General features: G+C 44.1%; 1 protein-coding gene across 6 annotated transcripts in view; it reads right to left on the reverse strand.

The window, feature by feature from the left end:
- The window catches only part of LOC133400426 (TNF receptor-associated factor 2-like), a 34,878-nt gene that overhangs the window by 9,399 nt on the left and 502 nt on the right, over nt 1–24,977 (reverse strand). For 2 of the 6 annotated variants that reach the window (XM_061673090.1, XM_061673086.1), the window contains exons 1-7: nt 22,155–23,039; nt 21,057–21,135; nt 20,634–20,732; nt 9,272–9,433; nt 7,129–7,203; nt 6,890–6,964; nt 1,505–1,966 (exon numbers count right to left, since the gene is read on the reverse strand). In XM_061673090.1, coding sequence (XP_061529074.1) covers nt 1,505–1,966; nt 6,890–6,964; nt 7,129–7,203; nt 9,272–9,433; nt 20,634–20,732; nt 21,057–21,135; nt 22,155–22,342 — 1,140 coding nt within the window. In that variant the 5' untranslated portion in view covers nt 22,343–23,039. Of the gene's footprint in view, nt 1–1,504; nt 1,967–6,889; nt 6,965–7,128; nt 7,204–9,271; nt 9,434–20,633; nt 20,733–21,056; nt 21,136–22,154; nt 23,040–24,977 lie in introns of those variants that run through there. The other 4 variants (XM_061673088.1, XM_061673087.1, XM_061673089.1 and 1 more) reach the window with 3 other exon arrangements.

Here is a 24,977-nt window from a genome sequence, read left to right on the forward strand (position 1 = left end):
CTGCTAGAACAAATGGACCGAGATGACCAGATGATACATTTAATTATGCTGTAAAATCGATCATGATGGTGGCGGCGTAGATGGTATGTAGAACCAAAGGGCACGCTGAGTACGTCATCACAGCATGTGACTAAAACGGACCAATCAAGAGAGATGATCTCCGCGGCATTCTACGCGCAGCAACAATTTTTGCCGTGTGCGCGACAAGTGATACATAGGGGCCGTGCGGGCCAATGCGTCGGTCACGTGATGCAATGCGGGCGTTGTCAGTATAAGCGCTTCAGTATAAAGAGGACACGTGCTAAAGAAAATGGAAGGATGGATATGATATTTTGTGCGCGTGGTTCTAATGTTGTGGCTGATCCGTGCATTAGACTGTGTACCGTATATATACTGTACAGTACTGTCTACATAGAGTGGGAGGAAAAAGTTTGTGAACCATTTCTTACATTTCTGCATAAATTGGTCATAAAATGTAGTCTCCTATTCATCTAAATCACAAGAACAAAGAGCCTGCTCAAACCAATACTACACAAACTATTCTGTTTTCTAATTTTTATAGAGCATAATGTAAACATTCACAGGACTGGGAGGAAAAACTAAGTAAACCCTTGGATTTACTACTTCACCCTCCTTTGGCAGCAATACGCTCAACTAAACGTTTCCTGTAGTTCCAGATCAGACATGCACAACAATCAGAGTGAATTTTGGACCATTCGTCTTTTCAAGTGTTGCAGTTCAGCAATTCAGATATTCAGTATCCTGAATAACCACTGTGTACACTGCTTGTGGTGTATGGTTGTTGTTGCTTCATATTTGGAATATTAAATTATCTTTAAGCTTGTCCAGGTCATCGAGATATTATTTAACTCTTTAACTCTAAAAAGACACTACATACAGCAAAATGCAAAAAGCCACTTTTGCATTTCAAAACGAACCCAGCTATGTGGGACATCGCCGCAACTGAATGCGGTTTCACCCAGGACATAACATCCTGCGCAATCAGATAACTTCATGCTAAATAATATTGAGTTATATATAAAATACTTGTTGGACAGCAAAAAAACTTTCAACACAACAGGGCAGGTGAAGTGAATGTGGGTGTTAAACGGCACACTTTGAGTTGTAGAATACCTTGACAAAAAGGTGTGCTGTGCCTCAGTTACAGTTCTGACACTATCTCTGAAGGATGAAAATTGCCAGATAGACATCCCTTTTTATTCCGTGTCATGCTGTTTATACAGTACAGCAACACTGAAAAAAATTTGGAAAATGCCTGCTTTAACAGGCACTTTAATAATTACGTCCTATAAAGAATATAATATCAATATGCCCTGCGATTGGCTGGCAACCAGTTCAGGGTGCACCCCACCTCTCGCCCAAAGATAGCTGGGATAGCCTCCAGCACCCCCGCGACCCTAGTGAGGATAAGCGGTACAGAAAATGGATGGATGGATGGATATCAATATCCTGACTGACATAAACACATTCCCAACTTTGTCACCTTGTTATTAAGGATCTCAATTTTGTCCTGGTCCAGTCTGTGTTGCCGGTTGTAGGCTTCCATGGTTGTGCAGGAGCACTCCATCTCTCGGTTGAGGACGCAAACAATGTTCTCGAACGTATTCACTTTAAGCTCCAGCTCTTGGCATCGTCGGCTCAGCTCGACTACCTTGGTCTTTTCATTTTGGACCTGCAGTTCCAGGGCAGCTCCCACAGCGCTGGGCAGTGGAGTGAAGGAACCCTGCACAGACGCTGCAGCGCCACCTCCACCAAGCTGGCTCATCTTGAGTTCTAAGTCTCTGAGAGACTGGTGGAGCTCCTGCAGCTTGTGGCCAGCTACCTCCAGGCTCTGAGGCTGCAGGCTCTCCAGGCTCACCTTGATGCCCATGATAAAATGCAGAAGCAGGTTGAGGTGTTCGTACGAACATTGACGCTCATGGTCATGGATCTTCTCCTTTTCCACCTGGATGTTTGAGAAGAAAATAGAATGTATTACGAACAAAATAGTTCAAATAGAAAACAACAGGGGTCACCAACTTTTTGAAACTGAGAGCTACTTCTTGGGTACGGATTCATGCGAAAGGCTACGTTTGATATACTATTCTGAAATACCAAATTGGCTCAAATTACCTTGAATTATGTAATTATTAATAATAAATAATATTAATCTATTTGAAGAAACTGATCATGTCCATGATTTGTCACAATAATTATCAACAATGAGTTAACATGGGGCGGCACACAGTTCTGAGGACCGGGGTTCAAATCCCAGCCCCGCCTATGTGGAGTTTGCACGTTCTCCCAGTGCCTGCGTGGGTTTTCTCCGGGCACTCCGGTTTCCTCCCACATCCCAAAAACATGCATGGCAGGTTAACTGCAGACTCTGAATTGCCCGTAGGTGTGAATGTGAGTGCGAATGGTTGTTTGTTTAAATGTTCCCTGCGATTGGCTGGCAACCAGTTCAGGGTGTACCTCGCCTCCTGCCCGAAGTTGGCTGGGATAGGCTCCATCACCCCGGCGACCCTTGTGAGGATAAGCGGCTTGGAAGATGGATGGATGGAGTTAACATGGTAGGAAACAGGTAAATATCAATATGCAACACTTTATTTCTATAAATCTGTGTAAGTTTAGCAAATAATCATTAACTTGGACTTTTATGGCTGCAACATGTTCCAAAGAAGCTGGGACAGGTGGCAAAAAAGACTGACAAAGTTGAAGAATGCTCATCAAACACCTGTTTGGAACATCCCACAGGTGAGCAGGCTATTTGGGAACAGGTGGGTGCCATGATTGGGTATAAAAGTAACTTCCCTGAATTGCTCAGTCATTCGCAAGCAAAGATGGGGCGAGATTCACCTCTATGTGAACAAGTGTGTGAGAAAGTAGTCGAACAGTTTAAGGACAATGTTCCTCAACGTACAATTGCAAGGAATATAGGGATTTCATCATCTTCGGGCCATAATATCATCAAAAAGTTCAGAGATTCTGGACAAATCACTGCATGTAAGTGGCAAGGCCGAAAACCAACATTGAATGCCTGTGACATTCGATCCCTCAGGCGGCGCTGCATCAAAAACCGACATCAATGTGTAAAGGATAGCACCACATCGGCTCAGGAACACTTCAGAAAACCAATGTCAGTAAATACAGTTCGGCGCTACATCCGTGAGTGCAACTTGAAACTCTACTATGCAAAGCAAAAGGCATTTATCAACAACACCCAGAAACGCTGCCGGCTTCTCTGGGCCCGAGTTAATCTAAGATGGACTGATGCAAAGTGGAAAAGTGTTCTGTGGTCCGACGAGTCCACATTTCAAATTGTTTCCCTGCTTATGTTTTCAATGCCAAACCACATTCTGCACGTGTGACAACAGCGTGGCTTCAAAGTAAAAGAGTGCGGGTACTAGACTGGCCTGGCTGCAGTCCAGACCAGACTCCCATTGAAAATGAGTGGCGCATTATGAAGCGTAAAATGAAGCGGAGATCCCGGACTGTTGAACAGCTGAAGCTGTACATCAAGCAAAAATGGGAAAGAATTCCACCTACAAAGCTTCAACAATTAGTGTCCTCAGTTCCGAAACGTTTATTGAATGTTGTTAAAAGAAAAGGTGATGTAACACAGTGGTAAACATGACACTGTACCAGGTTTTTTGGAACGTATTGCAGCCATAAAATTCTAAGTTAATGATTATTTGCTAAAAACAAAGTTTATCAGTTGGATAAATCTTGTTTTTGTAGTGTATTCAATTAAATATAGGTTGAACATGATTTCCAAATCATTGTATTCTGTTTTTATTTATGTGTAACACAACCTCCCAACTTCATTGGAATTGGGGTTGTATAAATAAATGATATACATGTATTTAACTTTTGCCTGAAGTCAGCTATTCCGTGTTCCGGATTGGTCACGTGATGTTCCGCATGTAGTGGATTGGTTTGGTATTAATGATTGGCTTGCGATACCCTAGCTTGTCTTTGAAGTACAGTACTTTCTGTAGTTTAGTGTCACAACTCTCAATGCTTCCACATGATCAGTCTTTTCAGAGTAGTAGTAAAAATTCAAAAAGGAATACTTTGTATATTGGCAGCAATCTGTAATAACTGTCGTACAATAACTGTTGGTCCTCTCCCTGAGCCGTCACCTTATCATGGTGGAGGGGGTTGTGTGTCTCAATGATTCTAGGCGCTAGGTTGTCTGGGTATGGCAGAGTCACCCATGGCAAACAGGTCCTAGGTGAGGGACCAGACAAAGCACGATTCAAAGATCCCCTATGATGATTACGAACATTGGAAGACTTTTATTTATCGCCCGGACACGGGTTACCGGTACCCCCTTCTGGAGCCAGGCCTGGAGGTGGGGTTCAGAGTACCCACCCATTTTGAAGTCCCTGGAGGAGATATTAGAGAGCGTTCCCGTTGGGGACTCCCTCGTTTTTCTAGGGCGCTTCAATGCTCATGTGGGCAATGACAGTGAGACCTGGAAGGGCGTGATTGGGAAGAACGGCCCACCGATCAGAACCTGAGCGGTGTTCTGTTATTGGACTTCTGTGCTCATCACAGATTGTCTAGAACAAACAACATGTTCAGACATTAGGGTGTCCATATGTGCACTTGGAACCTGGATACTCAAGGCCACGGTTCAATGACTGACTTTGTTGTCGTGTCATCAGACCTGCGGCTGCATGTCTTGGACACTCGGGTGTAGAGAGGGGCAGAGCTGTCAACCTATCACCACCTGATGGTGAGTTGGCTCCGATGGTGGGGGAAGATGCCGGTCTGAACTGGCAGACCTAAACGTATTGTGAGGGTCAGCTGGGAACGTCTGGCAGAGTGCCCTGTTAGAAGGAGTTTCAACTCCCACCTCCGGCAGAACTTTGCCCACGTGCCAGCGGAGGCGGGGGACATTGACATTGACCATGTTCCGCGCCCCATTGTTGAGGCGGCCAACTATGAGTTGTGGCCGTAAGATGCTCAGTGCCTGCCATGGCGCAAATCCCGTAACCTGTTTCTGGACACCATCAGTAAGGGATGCCGTCAACCTGAATAAATAGTCCTTGCGGGCCTTTTTGGCCTGTGGGAATCCGGAGGAAGCTGATGGGTACCGGCAGGCCAAGTGGAAAATGGCTTTAGTGGTCGCTCAGGTAAAAACTGAGACAGTTCTGTGAGGCCATGGAGAACGACTTCCAGATGGCTTAGAAGAAATTCTGGTCCACCGTCCTGCGTCTCAGGCATGGGGAAGCTGTGAAACATCAACACTGTGTATAGTGAGGATGAGGCGCTGCTGGCCTCGGCTCGGGCCGTTGTGAGACAGTGAGCCGAATACTTCGAAAACCTTCTAAATTCCACCATCACGCCTTCCTAGGAGGAAGCAGGCAGACCAGGGTGGTGGTCCCCTTTTTTAAGAAGGGGGATTCGAGGGTGTGTTCTATCTATAGTGGGATCACACGCCGCAGCCTCCCTGGTAAAATCTATTGGGGGTGTTGGAGAGGAGAGTACGTCTGGAGGTCGAATGTCAGATTAAGGAGGAGCAGTGCGGTTTTTGTCCAGCTCTACATCCTCACCGGGGCTCTTGAGGGTGCATGGGAATTTGCCAAACCAGTCTATACATGTGCTTTGTGGACTTGAAGAAGGCATTCTACCGTGTCCCTCGGGAAATCCTGTGGAGGGTACTCAATGATTATGTTATTCCAGACCCCCTAATATGGGCTGTTCGATCCCTGTATGACCGGCGTCAGAGTTAGGTCCGCATTGCCGGCAGTAAGTCGGATTCCTTTCCAGTGAGAGTTTAACTGCACCAAGGCTGCCCTTTGTCACCGATTCTGTTCATAACTTTTATGGACAGAATTTGTAGGCACAGCCAAGGCATTTGACGGGGTCCGGTTTAGTGACCTCAGTATTATATCTCTGTTTTTTGCAGATGATGTGGTTCTGATGGCTTCATCAAACCGCGATCTCCAACTCTCGCTGGAGCGATTCACAGCTGAGTGTGAAAGCGGTTGGGATGAGAATCAGCACCTCCAAATCTGAGACCATTGTATTCAGTCGGAAAAGGGTGGAGTGCCCTCTCCAGGTCGGGAATGAGTTCCTGCCCCAAGTGGAAGAGTTCAATTATCCTGGGGTCTTGTTCACAAGTGAAGGAAGAATGGAGCATGAGATTGACAGCTGGAATGGTGCTGCAGTGATGCAGACTTTGTATCAGTTGGTTGTGGTGAAGAAGGAGCTTAGCCGAAGGGCGAAGCTCTTCAATTACCAGTCGGTCTACGTTCCTACCCTCAACTATGGTCAAAAGCTGTGGGTCATGACCGAAAGAACAAGATTGCGAATACAAGCAGCCAAAATGAGTTTCCGCCACAGGGTGTCCGGGTACTTAGAGATAGGGTGAGAAGCTTGGTCATTTGGGAAAGGCTCAAAGTCGAGCAGCAGGCATCGAGAGGTGCCAGATTAGGTGGCTGAGCATCTTATTAGGTTGCCTCCTGGACGCTTCCCTGGTGAGGTGTTCCGGACACGTCCTACCAGGAGGAGGCCCACGTCACGACCCAGGACACGCTGGAGAGACTATGTCTTCAAGCTGGCCTGGGAACGCCTCTGTATCCCCCCCGGAGGAGCTGGACAAAGTGACTGGGGAGAGGGAAGTCTGGGCTTCTCTGCTTAAGATGCTGCCCCCGCGACCAGACCTCGGCAAAGCGGAAGAGAATGAATGCGTAATAACTGTTGGTTTCCAATCATCACAGAAGTTCTGTTACATTGCCAACAACGTTTTGTTATGGTCATGCCACAAGTGTGTTAATATGATGTTTTATTAATTAGTTAAGATGAAAAAGGATTCAGCAGTTATTACGTTAGCTAGTGTCACACACAGCAAATTATAATGAAAATGTCTACTTACAGATGTATCGCAGCCAACAACATGAAATCTGCATGGTGCTTTAAATTTACTGCAGAACTTAATATGGTCCACATACTGCAAAACAAAACAAAATTAAAGAAGCTAATGATCTACAGATTACTTCGTCGAGTTAGATCCCCAGCTAAATGAGCGCAAATGAGAAGGGAATTGTGAATTTAAAAAAATAAAACAAAAACAAATAAACAAAAAATATCACTTTAGGACCATATTTAAGATACCTTTTCTCTGGGTATCTTTTTTTTTGCACAACCGTCACAGATCATTGGATACTTCGGGCAAATTTCATCATGGGCCTAGAAAACAAATTGCAAAAGAACCATTAAATCAGAAGCAGAATAGTATCCTAATTACACTATAACTGTAATTTTATTAATTGTAGTACTAATACAGATTAAAAAAATACTGAAGTAGCAAGTTGAAACAACACATTTTGTGAAGAATACGAATACTGTGTTTTTTACCTTGAAGTTTGAATGCCCTTAAGGTTTTGTAGTTCGATCAAAATTTTGGTTTGAACCATCATCATTCCTGAAATCAGCGCATCATGTAAGCCATCACTATACCTCAGTAGACTTGGGTTGTGTGAACTACTGTTGCACCAATAACATTTCGGTATCTTAAATAAAGAGAACAACGGGTGCCCCTCAGGAGAACTTGTATCAGACAGAATCAACTCTTCAATCAACTCGCTTGGCCTAACTCCATCCAGCCATCCATTTTCTGTACAGCTTATCCTCACTCAGGTCACGGGCGTGCTGGAGCCTATACCAGCTGACTCTGGATGAGAGGCGGTGTACACCCTGGACTGGTCCCCAGCCAATCACAGGGCACATATAAACAGACAACCAATCACACCCACATTCACACTTACGGAAAATTTAGAATCGTCAATTAACCTACCATGCATGTTTTTGGAATGTGGGATGAAAACGGAGTACCCGGAGAACACCCACGCAGGCATGGGGAGAACATGCCTTCAACGTCATCCCAGCAGGTCTAAGTTTAGACTGACTTTCAGAGCTCTAGTTTCGTGACGACCGCAAATCCAGCGCTGCGCTGAAGGAGGCGAGCAAGCCCGCTTTTGGTCATTTCGTGGACCGCTGTACCCCCAGCACTTTCAAAATGAGACATCAGCGCTGGGCGTGTTCACAGCCACCTTCAAACCTGTCCAATAAAAGTGGGTTCTTTCATACCCTTTAAAAAGTGCGCAAATAGTGTTGCATGGAAATGTCTCTATATGTGGAAGAGGACTCAGCCATCAGTAAATGATTGTAGCATTGAATGTTAGCGGAACAGCCTTATTCAATACTGAATGAGCTGTGAAAACCGCTGGCCACCTAAATACGTCCGCTGATCTCATTGATCAATATCCCTCCACGGATCTCATTTGTCTGTATCGCCCCTCAAACATTCGTTTCCAGCGCGACCTCTACCCCCAAAACCCATAGCAGTATGTGGGATGATTTAAAAAACATCATAATGATGATGATCATGCGTTCAATTAATTGATTTCTACAATGATGAATAGGGTTGGATGCGCACTGTTGAAATACATTTGTCAGCTCGCGTCTGTCTACCTGCAAGTGCACCAATGAAATTCACCAATATCGCCTTAGATCCCCTGCACCAAATCTTAGACGTGATCCCAGTAGGGGTAAGTTTAGACGGACTTTCTTACACCAAACTCTTCCTCCGTCAGGCGCATCTACAAGGACACACCCTCACTGCCCCGACACGCCCAGCTTGGCGCAGCGAGTCAAGATGCACCATTTTTTGCGCTGAAGCGCAGCTGCAGCGTCTACGGAAATAGAGCCCTCAGTCACCAAATTGTCACATGCACCAGGTGGATGTCAAAGGACACATTCTTGTTGCATCAGTACGCCGATCTTGGTGCAGCCTTGTTTGCCAAATTGACAAACACAGCAGCGAGCCTTGTGCTTGCACAAAAATCAAGAAACGCCACCACATTGTGCAGCTCTACAAAAATAGAGCCCTGTGTTTTTGTTTTACCGCCTTATTTGTCTTTTTGTAATACTTTTCTGAAAGGACAGCCCAGAGAGGAGAAGAAAACTTTCCCCTAGAAATTAAGGTGAAGTAGGCGGAATGACATTCTGACAGTGTTCTGGCTCTGGCAGTGTCCAGGTAGTTTTGTCCAGCTTCACCAAGTGTTTCTGTGTCATGTCAGTTGAAAATTATTGCAAGTAGCCATTGCTACTATTGTTTTTTTCTTTTTCTCCCATTCTCATAAGCTTGATAAGACTGCCTCTGGCAAAACCTGTATTGACCAACTATTTGTGAACGAAGGATGTTGATTTGGATACTTTGTGACAGGTGTTATGGTAGAGTGGTAGAACATCTCACCTTGATGTTCTTTAAAATGAATGGTTCTTTACAGTATTTGCAGTTGAGTGTCCTCTCTGGACATTCTCGCTCATCATGGCGTTCCTGTTCGTTGGCTCTCATCAACTCTTTGCAGGAAGGGCACAAGATGATGGCAAAGTCACAGTGGCCCTCATGACTAGCCTGCAGGGAATTAGCCACAATGTTTTGAAGTCAATCAACAGGCATTATTTGAAATGTTACAATTCCTGTTCAAGTTTTGACCTGCAGTCATATGATAAGAAGTGCAGGTAAAGAACAGCAAATATTTAAAAATATGATATGTTTGCTCCAGCATCTTATCGCTGCGAATACTTTTTTTTTCTACATGTACTTACATCCATCCATTTTCTATACTGTTTGTCAACAGAGTCGTGGGTTACTGCTGAAGCGTATCCGAGTTGACTTCAAGCGAGAGGCGGGATACACTATGGACTGGACTTTTATATAATTCTTTTCTGAGGTGTTGTGTCACTGTCTAAAACAACTGGATGAACCAAAATATCCTTCAATTAAACTACAACAAAATTGGGGTAATTGTTTTTGGCAGTAGAGAAAAGAGGTTTCCTCTTATTAAATACCTGAAGTCACTCTCCACAGACCAAGTCCCAAACCTTGGTGTGCTGATAAGATTATGATCTGACATTCAGCAGTCACACCAAATCAATCACTAAAACAGCCTTGTGCCAGCTGAAGAACATATTCAGAGTGAAGGGTTGCATGTTCCAAAGAGACCAGTAAAAGATCATCCATGCTTTAATCTCAAGTATCTATCTATTTTCTTCCGCTTATCTGAGGTCAGGTAGTGGGGGCAGCAGCTTAAGAAGGGAAGCCCAGACTTTCTCTCAGAATCAGAATCATTTTTATTTGCCAAGTATGTCCAAAAAACACACAAGAAATTTGTCTCCGGTAGTTGGAGCCGCTCTAGTACGACAACAGACAGTCAATTGACAGAGAATACTTTTGGGACAGAAAGACATTGACAAAAAATAGTCACTGAGCAATAATTGGTTGCTCGTTATCTGGTAATGCCGGTACATTTTTTTTTTTTTTTTTACAATTGTGCAAAAAGATGCAGAGTCCTCGAGCACTTAGAGCAGTTTGAATGACTAATATTGCAATGACAATTGTGCAAAGGGCGCCGAGACTTCAAGCGAGTAGTGCCTAGCTGGGACAAAAAAACAATTTGAATGTGCAAATGTTGCAGATACTCCTCAGTCAGTGTGCAAATGGAGCAGATGTTACTCTAGCATGAGTGGCCAGTATTGGTCAACAACAAATATGCAAATAGTGCAGCGTGGGGAGACAACTACAGTGAGTGCACGAGTAATGTATAATTGGCCCCACAGAAATGTGACAAAGAACTCAAGTCAAAAAATTGCCAGCATGTTGTAATGTAAATGTAGGTTAGGTGTTTAAGAAGTTGATCGCAAGAGGGAAGAAGCTGTTGGAATGTCTGCCATTTCTAGTTTGCATTGATCGGTAGCGCCTACCTGAGGGAAGGAGCCGGAAGAGCTGGTGACCGCGGTTGTAGGGGGTCCGAGAGGATTTTGCACGCTCATCTTAGTTCTGGCAGCGTGCAAGTCCTCAAGGGTGGGTAGGACCGTACCGACAATCCTTTCAGCAGGTTTGATTGTCCATTGCAGTCGGAGTTTGTCCTTTTTTGTAGCAGCACCAAACCAGACTGTGATGGAAGAACACAGGACTGATTCGATGACCGCTGTGTAGAACTGCCTCAGCAGCTCCTGTGTCAGGCCGTGCTTTCTCAGACGCCACAGGAAGTACATCTTCTGCTGGGCCTTTTTGAGGACGGAGTTGAGGTTGATTGCCCACTTCAGGTCTTGAGAGAATGTAATTCGCAGGAACTTGAAGGTCTCGACAGTTGACACAAGACAGCTGGACAGCATGAGGGGCAGCTGTGCTGAAGGATGCCTCCTGAAGTCCACTATCATCTCTACAGTTGAGTGTGTTCAGCTCCAGGTTATGTCGGCCGCACCACAGCTCCAGCCGCTCCACTTCCTGTCGATATGCAGACTCGTCACCGTCCTTGATGTGGCCGATGACAGTGGTGTCATCTGCAAACTTCAGGAGTTTGACAGCCGGGTGTGTTGAGGTGCAGTCGTTCGTGTAGAGAGAGAAGAGCAGCGGAGAGAGGACACAACCTTGGGGCGCCCAAGTGCTGATGCTGCGTGTGGATGAGGTGGTCTCTCACAGACTCACCTGCTGTGTCCTGCTCGTCAGGAAGCTGTAAATCCACTGGCAGATGCCAGGTGAGATGCTGAGCTGGAGAAGCTTGGAGGAAAGGAGTTCAGGGATGATGGTGTTGAATGCTGAGCTGAAGTCCACGAACAGGATCCTCGCGTAGGTCCTTGCACTGTCAAGGTGTTCTAGGATGAAGTGCAGTCCCATGTTGACTGCAGCTCCCCAGCCACTTTGTCCAGCTTTGTCCAAGGTCATCCCTGGGGCCACTTGTATCCGTGATCTTGTTCTTTCAGTCACGACCCACAGCTCGTGACTATAGGTGAGGGTAGGAACGTAGACCGATCAGTAAATTGAGAGCTTCACCTCTTGGCTAAGCTCCTTCTTCACCACGACAAACAGATCAAGAGTCCGCATTACTGCAGACGGTCAATCTCCGGGTCCATTTTTCCCTCACTCGTGAACAAGACCCCAAGATACTTGAACTCCTCCACTTGGGGCAGGATCTCTTCCCCGACCCTGAGAGGGAAGTCCACTCTTTTCCGATTGAAGACCATGGTTTCATTTTTGGAGGTCCTGATTTTCACCCCAGACACTTCATACTCGGCTGCGAATCGCTCCAGCGAGCATTGAAGATCACGGTTTCATGAAATCATCAAAACCACATCATCTGCAAAAAGGAGGGACAGAATACAGAAACCGGACCTCCTCAAAACCTCGGCTGCGCCTATAAATTCTGTCCATACAGGTAATAACATAATTAGTGACAAAGGGCAGCCTTGGCAGAGTCCAAATCACAAAGGGAATGGATCAGTGTTGCTGCACACCGGTCGTACAGGTGCGAACTTCCCGTATTTGGGGTCAGGTACTCTGTACTCCCGGGGCAACCCTAACAGGGCTCCCCGAGGGACACGGTCGAACCCGTTATCCAAGGAAACAAAACACATGGAGACTGGTTGGGAGACCTCCGATGCACCCTCGAAGGCTCTGCTGAGCGTGTAAAGCTGATCCACTGTTTCACGGCCAGGATGAAAACCACAATGGTCCTTCTGAAACTGAGATTCAACTTCCTGATGGACCCTCCTCTCCAGAGGCTCTGAATATACCTTACAAGGGAGGCTGAGGAGTGTGATCCCCTTTATTTGGAACACACCCCTCTGGTCCCCCTGCTTAATCGAAATCAGAATCAGCTTTAATGGCTTCGATCGCTTTCCCTAGCCGCGATCGGTTGGCGGAGCCTCAGCAAGCAACTACCGGCATCCCGTACCGGTCACGCATGCAGCTGAGAGCAGGAGTTTGGCCCTCCACCAGTTCAATCGGCAGGAAAGTTACGGGCGCACCCCGAGGGTACAACATTTTTTCTTCTTCTGCCTCTTGTTTTTATTTTTCTCCACAACTAAACGTGCTTCATTTTCCACCTGAGATGTCCGAAGAAAGACCATCCCCATCAACCAACTGATCTCCGGTTGTGAGCACCGCACAAGAAGCGTTGCTAGAATGTACAATATTAGTGCTTAATAATTTCGGGGAAGTTACTAGCGTCACACAAAATCCCATCTTTGCTCTCTCTCTCGTCCGGACTGAACGCATTAAACGCTCACATTTTCAACTTTAGTCTGGCAACACGGTGTTCTATTTCACATTTTGTGCACCTAGCTTTCCTTCTTTCACCATTATTAGTGGTATTTTCTTCCTCTAGTTAGACTGTGTGTTTCCCTATAGATCCCTCGTAGATGTCATTAAATATTCTATAAAATTCCACTCCTTGTTGTGTTTTGTTTAATCAGGAAACCTCTGCCATCTAGAACATAAAATGCAACCTTTAGATTATGAGACTGATAAAAGGTTTGTCGTCGCTTTTTCCTCAATTTTATACGTATAAAAAGTGACGTGGTGCCCTCTACGAGACAAAATAGTTTGCTTTATAACGTTAAGCGTCAAATCATGCTAAACCAGAAGTAACGCAGGCGTCGCTGCTTCGAGGAATTTATTTCTTAAATAAATTACGTTTTACCCAAAACGCCAATCAATGCTACACTGTTAACATTATTGGTACTTTCAAATGTGCATCACCTTTAATAACAATACAGATTAACAAATTTAGAATAGTGACAGCATCATTGTGCTCCTCCACAGTGTTCTAGGTCGCCTCAAGATTGTCTTTGTTTTAATAGGAGCGACAGTATTCATGACATTTAAGATTTCCCAGGTGAATTTATACAAAGTTCAAGCACTGTCTCGTTATTCCCAGTTTGTGGCACAGCAATGGTCTCCATAAACTTAGTGGCAGTACTCTCATTTATGTACCTTTTGTTGTCTGGACTTTTGGGAGACTCTGTAATTTAAAGAATACACAAAAATGGTCAGAAATAGCCATATCCTTAATGTCATCTGATAGAATCTCAACATCCTTAAAGACGACCAGGTCTAAGATGTGATCCTTGAGTGTGGGTTGGACTCTTAATATGTTGAGAGAGGTCAAATGTGTCCAGTATAGTTGTTTAGCAGTTCTTCAGATGTCAACATGAATGTTAAAGTCTCCCGTGACAAAATAGTTGTAGTCAGTACAAATAAATGGCAGCAGTTCTGACAAATCCTCAATACATTTTTCATTGTATCTTGGAGGTGTATAAATTATTAAAACAACAACCTTTGGGTCACCTTGAACTAAAAAAAACTGAGATATCCAAAAGAGCTAAAATCACCCAGTATAACTTATTTGCACTAAAATAATGACTTAAAGTGAGCTCCGATTGAAATGACATTTACTTTTACAACTACTGACCTCTACTATTGAAATACAGTGGTACATATTTATAATTTACTCCTATAAGTTAAGAAAAGATTATTTTAGACCATAATTTTATACACTATCGCCGCCATGTAGCAGGTGCAAAGCATTCTGGGAATGATGAAGTAGAATGGCTTTTGTAAAATTGTTACATTGCTGCTCACTGCGGAGCTAAGCTAGCCATTTGCGAACAACTTATCGTCAGCAAAAACAGTTAAAAATGCCCTACTGCGCCGCTTTTGGATGCAATTTCCAATCAGGACAGAATGCAAAAAAGGAGTTTAGCATTCATAGCGTTCCCAAAGAGAGAAAGTTGAGGAAACGGTGGAAGGATGCGGTCGGAAGTGGGAGGATGCGGTCGGAAGAGTTGAACTTCTGAAAGATCCGTGGCTGTATTCGCATCACTTCAGCCCAGATTCTTTCTTTGTATTCCTTCCGTACATGGAGCCTAAACGGCCGCGTGTGACAAGTGGAAGCCGAGCAAAAAGACACGAAAGACAGGACACGCTGGCCACGTACCTTGATCAGCCCACTTTAGCAGTTGTGACAAATACACCACTGAATATGACCAACTCGAGTTTCTTCATAACCGTCATCTTCATCCTCATTTCTTGTGTCTTCCTCACTCTCCTCATTTCCCTGATCACACTCTGGCTGGAACTGAAATGGCTGAACAGAGTTCATCGCGGCCAGGGGCTGCTACTGTGGCTACTGCTAAAAACTCCGGGCGTCGGGCACATCCCCATTTGACGTCACTACCCAGAATGCACTGCAACAAAAAAACAATGGCGGCCTATGTTGAAATTACGATTATTAAAAATACATAAATCTGGAAATGATTATCGAAAGTTTTATCTTATTGTTATGTTACTCAAGTCGAAAAAGATCATATATACTAAACATGTCATTGCAATCGGAGTTCACTTTAAAAATAACAGCAATACCACCGCTTTTTTCCTATTCGACACTTGTTCATAAAATTACAATTTGCTGGTGTTGCCTCATTTAAAATAATATTACAGCTACTTTCTGTTAACCATGTTTCATTTAGTAGCAAATGTCTAGATCATAGGTTGTCAAAGTCATTAATCAATATTGATTTATTACCCAGTGACCTGATATTGAAAAGAGCTAGTCTCACAGAGATAACTGGAGACAATGGTTTGATAGATTTACATTTTATCCTCACTAAGTTTGTAGTTCTACTTGTTGGTGCCATATTTCTTTGACCAACTTTCTGTCCCTTGTAATTACAGGGGCGAAAAGTGCCCGGTCTGATTTATTCTGGAAAAGACCCCGCACATATCAGTCAGATTTGGAGATAAGATTTTTCATGGGTGGAGGAGGGGCCCTTCGTGTCTTCGTTGATGTTGGTTTCAGGCGAGGGGGGATGGGAGGAAGATCTTCGTGTGGTGTGCGTTGGATTCCAATATTGACAATAGCCTTCATCCTGTCCGTCATAATTTGTGTTTGAACTTAAAACGTTAGTGTTAGACTACCGGGAAAATCGTCGGTACCACCCTATCCACCATTGAGGACTTGCACGCTGCTAAAACTAAGACAAGAGCATGCAAAATCTTCTTGGACCCTCCACATCCTGGTCACCACCTCTCCCAGCTCCTTCCCTTAGGTAACTAAAACAAGCAGACATTTGAACGTCTTCTTCCCTCTTGCCATTAAATTGCTAGTGTACTCTGCATCATTTGCACAACTGTAATTGTATCAGCATTACTGGTACCGAACAAATCATGTTCAACCTATATTTGATTGAATACACTAAAAAGACAAGATATTTCATGTTCAAACTGATACCGTTTGATTGGTGTGGAATTCTCAAGAATCAGTCCTGTTTTTCTTTTTTTTATTCACTTCATTTACAACTCAGCGCATAGCAACAGTATCTATACGTCATGACAATAGATTTCTTGTCTTATTTCTTCATCTATTCTAGACATAATCTGTTGACATGGTCTCCCCCTAATTTTCAGACTGAGACACAACAGTTGGATGAAACAGGGCCTAAAATAAGAAGACAAAACGTTTTTTCCTAAAAATCTGATTAAATGGTAGGTATTTCTAAATGTTACATGAAGCACTGTTGCATTTTACAAACCCCAATTCCTATTAAGTTGGGACGCTGTATAAAAAGACTGAAAGTTGAGGATTGCTCCAAAAAAACACCCGTTTGGAACATTCCACAGATGAACACTGGGTAATTGGAAACAGGTGGGTGTCATGATTGGGTATAAAAGGAGCATCCCTAAAAGACTCAGTTGTTCACAAGCAAGGATGGGGTGAGGTTCACCACTTTGTGAACAACTGCGTGAGAAAATAGATCAACAGTTTATGAATGTTTCTCAACATACAATTGCAAGGAATTTAGGGATTTCATAATCTATGGTCCATAATATTATCAAAAGATTAACAGAATCGGAAGAAATCTGCACATAAGCTGTAAGGCTGTAAACCAACATTGATGCCCATGACCTTCGATCCCTCAGGTGGCACTGCATTATGAAATTGCATCATTGTGTAAAGGACATTGCCACATGGGCTCAGAAACACTTAAGAAAAATATTGTCAGTTAACACAGTTTTTTTCTGGATTTACAAATACAAGTTAAAACTACTGTGCGAAACGAAAGCCATACATCAACAACACCCATAAACATCGCCGGCTTCTCTGGGCCGAGCTCATCTGAAATGGACTGACGTAAAGTGTGTGTGTGCAGTCTAACGGGTCCACATTACAAATTGTTTTGGGAAATCATGGACGTTGTCCCCCCATGGCCTAAAAGGAACAGGATCATCCATACTGTTATCTAGTGCCAAGTTCAAAAACCAGCATCGGGGATGGTATGGCGGTGCCTTAGTGCCCATGGCATAGGAAACTTGAAAATATATAAGTGAATAGAAACGTGACAAGTGACTGCCATCTTTGTGGAATGTTTCTAAAAAACATGGACTGACCACTTCAAATGCCTCTAAAATACCCCCTAACAAATAAATTCATCAAAAAACAATTGATTGCTGAAGTACAGTGCCACAACAGTGTGGCGTCATAGCAAAAGAGTGGGAGTACTACACTGGCCTGCCAGCAGTCCAGACATGTCTCCATCCCATTGAAAATATGTGGCTCATTGTGGGATTGAAGAATGGGAAAGAATTCTACCGACAAAGCTTCAACAATTAGTGTCCTCAGATCACAAACACTTATTGAGTGTTGTTCAAATGAAAAGTGATGTAACAGTGGTAAACATGGCCTTGTGTCAAAATTTTTGGAATGCGTTACAAGCATCAAATTCAGTTTGAAAATTAAAGATTTTGTCTTTGTAGTGTATTCAAATAACTATAGATTGAAGAAAATAGCAAATCTTGTATTCAGTGGTTATGATGCAATTTATATATATATTTTTGTTATTGGTTTTATTTCAGTTATTTTTCAGGATTTTCTAATATAATTGTTGTGAAGATGTTGGCTAAAGCCGGTAAGAAAGAGTGTGTCATTAACACAGTCAAACGAGTACCATACCGACATGGAATGAAGACCACTCTACCAGGAAGAAGCCATTAGTCCAAAAGAAACATCAAAAAGCCAGATTACAGTTTGCAAATGCGAACAGGGAAAAATAAAATACCGTATTTTAGGAGGCATGTCCTGTGGTCTGAAGAAACTACAGTTGAACAAGCATGAGAACATCATTCCAACTTCGAATTACGGGGGTGGCATGTGTTGGAATTGTTTTGCTCCCGGAGGGATTTTCTGTACATAATAGATGGCATTATGAGGAAAGAACATTATGTGTAAATACTGAAGCAACATCTCAAGATATCAGCCAGGTTTGGCGCAAATGGTTCTTCCAAATAGACAGTGACCCAAAGTATACTGCCAAACTGGCTACAAAGTGGCCGAAGGATAAAGTCAATGTTTTGGAGTGGCCATCGCAAAACCCGGACCTTGGCGATCCGATCCCCGGCTACAGAAGCTGGCTCTAGGGACGTGGAATGTTACCTCTCTGGCAGGGAAGGAGCCCGAGCTGGTGTGTGAGGTCGAGAAGCTCTGACTAGATATAGTCTGACTCGCCTCTACACACAGCTTGGGCTCTGGTACCAGTCCTCTCGAGAGGGGTTGGACTCTCTTCCACTCTGGAGTTGCCCACAGTGAGAGGCGCAGAGCAGGTGTGGGTATAATTCTTGCCCCCCGGCTTGGCGCCTATACGTTGGGGTTCACCCCGGTGGACGAGAGGGTAGCCTCCCTCCGCCTTCGGGTGGGGGGACGGGTCCTGACTGTTGTTTGTGCCTATGCACCAAACAGCAGTTCAGAGTACCCACCCTTTTTGGAGTCCTTGGAGGGGTGCTGGAGAGCGCTCCCGCTGGGGACTCCATCGTCCTGCTGGGGGACTTCAATGCTCACGTGGGCAATGACAGTCAGACCTGGAAGGGCGTGATTGGGAGGAATGGCCCCCCCGATCAGAACCCGAGCGGTGTTCTGTTATTGGACTTCTGTGCTCGTCACGGATTGTCCATAACGAACACCATGTTCAAGCATAAGGGTGTCCACACGTGCACTTGGCACCAGGACACACTAGGTCGCAGTTCGATGATCGACCTTGTGGTCGACCAGAGCTGTGGGCGTAAGGTCGGTGCTTGTCGTGGCGGCAATCCCCGAACCCGTTGGTGGAAACCAACGGTGAGGGATGCCGTCAAGCTGAAGAAGGAGTCCTATCGGGCCTTTTTGGCCTGTAGGACTCCTGAGGCAGCTGATGGGTACCGACTGGCCAACCGGAATGCAGCTCTGGTGGTCGCTGAAGCAAAAACTCGGGTATGGGAGGAGTTCGGTGAGGCCATGGAGAAAGACTTCCGGACGGCTTCGATTCTGGTCCACCATCCGGCATCTCAGGAGAGGAAAGCAGTGCACCACCAACACTGTTTATAGTGGGGATGGGGCGCTGCTGACCTTGACTCGGGACGTTGTGAGTCGGGGGGGAGAATACTTCGAAGACCTCCTCAATTCCACTTACACGGGGTGTAAGGGGTTGGGTTCTCTGAGGCGGGCTCTCCTATCTCTGGGTTTGAGGTCACCGAGGTAGTTAAAAAGCTCCTCGGTGGCAAGGCCCCAGGGGTGGATGAGATTTGGCCGGAGTTCCTCAAGGCTCTGGATGTTGTAGGGCTGTCCTGGTTGACACGCCTCTGCAACATCGCATGGACATCGGGGGACAGTGCCTGACAGTGCCTCTGGATTGGCAGACTAAGGTGGTGGTCCCCCTTTTTAAGAAGGGGGACCGGAGGGTGTGTTCCAACTACAGGGGGATCACACTCCTCAGCCTCCCTGGTAAGGTCTATTCAGAGCTTCTGGAGAGAAGGGTCCATCAGGAAGTTGAATCTCAGATTCAGGAGGAGCAGTGTGGTTTTCGTCCTGGCCGTGGAACAGTGGACCAGCTCTACACCCTCGGCAGGGTCCTCGAGGGTGCATGGGAGTTCACCCAACCAGTCTCCATGTGTTTGGTGGACTTGGAGAAGGCGTTCGACCGTGTCCCTCGGGGAGTCCTGTGGAGGGTGCTTCGGGAGAATGGGGTACAGAAACCCCTGATACGGGCTGTTCGGTCCCTGTACGACCGGAGTCAGTTTGGCCCGCATATCCGGCAGTAAGTCGGACTCGTTCCCGGTGTAGGTTGGACTCCTTTGTCACCGATTCTTTTCATAACTTTTATGGACAGAATTTCTCGGCGCAGCCGAGGCGTAGAGGGGGTCCGGTTTGGTGGCCTCAGTATTGCATCTCTGCTTTTTGCAGATGATGTGGTTCTGTTGGCTTCATCAAGCCGTGACCCCCAACTCTCACTGGAGCAGTTCGCAGCCGAGTGTGAAGCAGCTGAGATGAGAATTGGGACCCCCAAATCTGAGACCTTGGTCCTCAGTCGGAAAATGGTGGCATGCCCTCTCCAGCTCGGGGATGAGATCCTGCCCCAAGTGGAGGAGCTAAGCCGAAAGGCGAAGCTCTCAATTTACCGGTCGATCTACGTTCCTACCCTCACCTATGGTCACGAGCTGTGGGTCGTGACCATAGGTGATCCCGGATACAAGCGGCCGAAATGAGTTTCCTCCGCAGGGTATCCGGGCTCTCCCTTAGAGATAGGGTGAGAAGCTCGGTCATCCGGGAGGATCTCAGAGTAGAGTCGCTGCTCCTCCACATCGAGAGGAGCCAGATGAGGTGGCTGGGGCATCAACTGTATATGTATACAGTATATGCATAAACTCACTGTAAAACAATACTCTACCAGTGAGGGGAAAATTGGGTTGCATTTCATCACCAGTAATATAATCAGTATGTCGTCAAACTCCTTGCTGTAGCACACACCTCAAAATCTTTAATAGTCCCTGTCCATGTGCATCCTTCATTGGGGCATACAGCTACCAAGACCTCCACTTCTTTCCGGGCTGCATTGTCTGGAAAAGCCTAGAAGGAAGAGCAGTGGAGCCTGTCAATTAGCAGGCAGATGTTTGTTTTATGTTACATTGTGAAGGGTTGTGTTCCTCTGCAGCAGTTTCCAGTTTTATAATACATTAAGTAAGCTATCAACCATAAGCAGTAAGCGGACAGTTTTTGTTGTGTTGACTCTTTACACTGAAAATGAACAGTGATGCAGTACTGATCTTTACATTACTCTATCTTTCTACATTTCATCAATTCAGTTATGTAAAACTGTGTGTTATTTCCTATAATTGATAGACATTATTTCCTATAATTGATAGACACAATTGAGGTTGAAAATTTACTTACACCTCCTTGTTTGAGAATTGAGGTGGGTTCCTCAAACAAGTCTTCTTTGATGCACGCGTTGCATTTCTCGGGTCCAGAACTACATGACAAATTATTATTGCACAAATATATGTTTTGTATTGTTAAACCATCTACAATGTGCCAAACAAAGATACAGTACATGAGCTAAGCTGTACCTAATGACTGTTTGCATTAGTTGTATTAGAATAAGTGACAGGTAATTGTATCCTCAAAATAGTTTAAATATGAATGAAGTTACATAAACACAAAATTATTTTATCCTGACAATTACAGCTGGACAAATCCCATAATACTGTGTTATGAGGTTGTCACAAATTATTTTTAAAAAATGACAAAAAAAAGATTATCATTATTAGCTTGTTATAGAGATTCACTCTACACTTCATAGGATAACACTTAACACCACTCCACTGTACTATAACTTACAACCAATGTAAAGTAGTATTTGATTAATGTAATTAATAATTAATGTTAATTAGCTTTTTTTCCTGTAACAATGACAAAAAAAGTCTAATTAGTCGTCTAATAGAGAGATACATAACAAAACATATGTTACAGTACAAGCAACAAAGCACATATGAATAAGCAGAAGCACTATTTTCTGAACTTCTTTAGCTCAAAAGAACAACGTTAGTAAGTTATAACACATGCACAATAATAATTCAACCAAACTCCCCCCAATATTGCTCCGTTTAAATGTCGGTCGATAAATACACAAATTAAAGCAAAATCTAAAAGAATGTACCGTTACACTTTAGGAACGTTCTATTTCGCTAAATGTTGCTCTTAAAATAAAAAGCGATACAAAATCATAGTTAACGTGAATATGAGGACGTTGTAAACCCAAGCTATCGCCCAAGTCCATGTTTAAAAGAAATAAAGTTACGATTAGAGAAACGTCCGTACACCAAATGTAAAGTAGGTGTTTTTAATGTAAATATTACATTTAAACCCGTAGTTCGTCGCCTGTGACAATATCCATAGCAGCGTTAAAATTATGTTTTAAGAAGGCTTAGTGGCCAGGTCGAAATGAATATAGGGTTGCTAGCTCGTTAGCAACCATGACACTATACCCACCTCACTATTTTGTTGAAACAGTACGAACAAAAGCGGTGACCACATTGCGCCTGTAAGGGCCTTCGTAGGATTTTCAGGCAAGAATTACACAAATGTTTATCCTCCAGGTTGTTGGCCAAAATTTTCTTTGGGAAGCCTGGTTTGTTTCCTTCCAGGGAAGATGGTGGAGACGGCTCCTGTGCAGCCATTATTCCCCTTGAACAATATCTGGGTACTCGCACTCAGTGGGGTGTGTTCAAGAAAGCAAAGTAGCAAACACAGCTAAAAGTGGATTTAGCGATATAAACCAGTAGCCACTCATTGCTACTTGACTACGGACTAAAATAAATACCCCCATACGCCAAAACGCACAAACACAGTATGGCATTCGTACAAATGGGATTGCGATTTCATGAGTTCCAAGTACGAGACGAGGATGCTTGAGAGTTGAGGTTGCCGTGTTCACTGGTGCATTATTTTCTCTACCTCTAGGGGGACCGAGCCCAAGAGGAGAGCCAGTTGCATCAGGAAGATGACAGGATGGACGTGTTGCGCTGGTTAGCCAATGGTTAGCCCGTTGCTGCATTACGTTAGCACGTTCGCCATGTTGGATGTGTCACATCTGCCTGCAAACTAATACATTTGTGAAACAGGCAGGCTTGGGGAGTAACGGAATACATGTAACAGGATTACGTAATCAGAACACAAAAAGGTAATTCCATTACATCCATCCATCCGTTTTCCATACCGCTTATCTTTACTAGGGTCTCGGCTGACTCTGGGCAGAGGCGAGATACTGAACTGGTCGCCAGCCAATCGCAGGGCACATATAGACAATCCTTCCCATTTACATGAACACCGATGGGCAGTTTAGAGTCAATCAACCTCTATTGCATGTATTTGGAATGTGGGAGGAAACCAGAGTACCTGCAGGTTCTTCATGGAGAAACCCCATGCAGAACATGTAAACTCCACACAGGTGAGGCTGAATTTGAACCCGTGTCCTCAGAACAGAACTTAGTAGAACAGATGTGGAAACCAGTCGGTCACTGTGCCGTATTCCATCAGTTACAGAAGAAAAAAAAACATGTAATCAGATTACAGGTACATTTATTAGTGCATCATTGTGTCATAAAGTGTGTGTGTGTGTTTCAGTGAGGGGAGGGGTTAAACTCCTAACTGCAAAAGGTTGCCTTTATAAGTTTAGTCCTCTTTTTTCTCCATTTCACTTGGTATAACACACACACTGAGTCATGCGCATAGGTTTTTAAAACGTTATGAAGCTAGGCAGCACAGAGAACAAAATCTTAGCGGTCTGTCTCACATACATCCATCCATTTTCTACACCGCTTATCCTCACTAGGGTCACGGGTTTGCTGGAGCCTATCCCAGTTAACTGTGGGCAGGAGGCGGGGTTCACCCTGAACTGGTTGCCAGCCAATCGCATGGCACATATAGACAAACAACCATTCACTCACATTCATACCTACGGACAATTTAGAGTATTCAGTCAAACTACCATGCATGTTTTTGGGATGTGGGAGGAAACCGGAGTACCCGGAGAAAACCCACGCAGGCACGGGAAAACATGCAAACTGCACACAGGGGAGGCCGGATTTGAACCCGGGTCCTCAGAACTGTGAGACGGATGTGCAAAACAGTCGACCACCGTGCCGCCAGTCTTTCTCACAGTTCTGAGATTTTGGATTTGAATCCCAGGTTCGCCCTGTTCGTCCCTCTCCCACATTCCAAAAACATGCATATTACACATTTACAGAGAACAAGACAGAATTCGTCATATTTGGTGTTAGAGTAATCCAAAAGTAATTGAAGGTAATCAAGTAAAATTACTTTAATATCGTGGTACTTGGATTACATTACTGACTACTGACCAGTAACTGTATCAGAATACATTTTTAAAGTAACCCTCCCAACCGTGGCAACAGGTTGGCACCAAAAACAACAAATGTAATTTTTTATATGGTGATTGTAAATGTTTACTCCCATATATTTCAATATTTGTCATCACAGTAAAAGTGTCACATACACTAGTAGCTGTAAACACTCATGAAAACATTAGAAAAACATATACCATATAGATAGGCATAAAAAAAACAACATATGTACTTTAATGTGATAAATGTTAGTCTTTGTGTGTCTAAACTATGGCCTATTTGTTTTTGAAATCTGCCTGGTGAGCCTACAGTGGAAATCTTTTCACACGTGGAAACAAAATAGTATAAGACCATTTCTTGAATCTGAATGGCCTTAATTTGTTATTATACACTGTGATTGGCTGGGGACCAGCTCAGGGTGTACCCCACCTCTCGCCCGCGACCCTAGTGAGGATAAGCGGAACGGAAGATGAATGATTTTATTTCATAAAGATAATTTTTTTTTGTGCCTGTGAATATTCTCATTCATCCAGGTCATTTCATTCTCAGGGCATTGAATTGATCGCAACTGGACTGTTCTGTTTGTCTTAGAAGACGTTTCGCCTATCATCCGAGCAGGGTTCATCAGTTCATGTAACAAGGATTTTATTTATTATGTTTTAGATTAAGTGATATTGTTGAGCAATATCTGAATTTGCACATTCATATTTTATTTAATTATTTTATTTTATTTGACATTCATGCTCCTATTTAATAAATAAATCAGACATTTCTCGCTAGTTAGTCTGTACTTGAGTAATTTTTTCATTGAGTACTTTCTTACTCTTACTCAAGTAATTATTTGGAGGACTACTTTTTACTTTTACTTGAGTCATATTATTCTAAAGTAACAGTACTCTTACTCGAGTACAATATTTGGCTCCTCTACCCATCTCTGCCTAGGACATAT

The sequence above is a fragment of the Phycodurus eques genome, chromosome 3, assembly GCF_024500275.1.
Source record: "Phycodurus eques isolate BA_2022a chromosome 3, UOR_Pequ_1.1, whole genome shotgun sequence".
NCBI classification, from domain to species: Eukaryota; Metazoa; Chordata; class Actinopteri; order Syngnathiformes; family Syngnathidae; genus Phycodurus; species Phycodurus eques.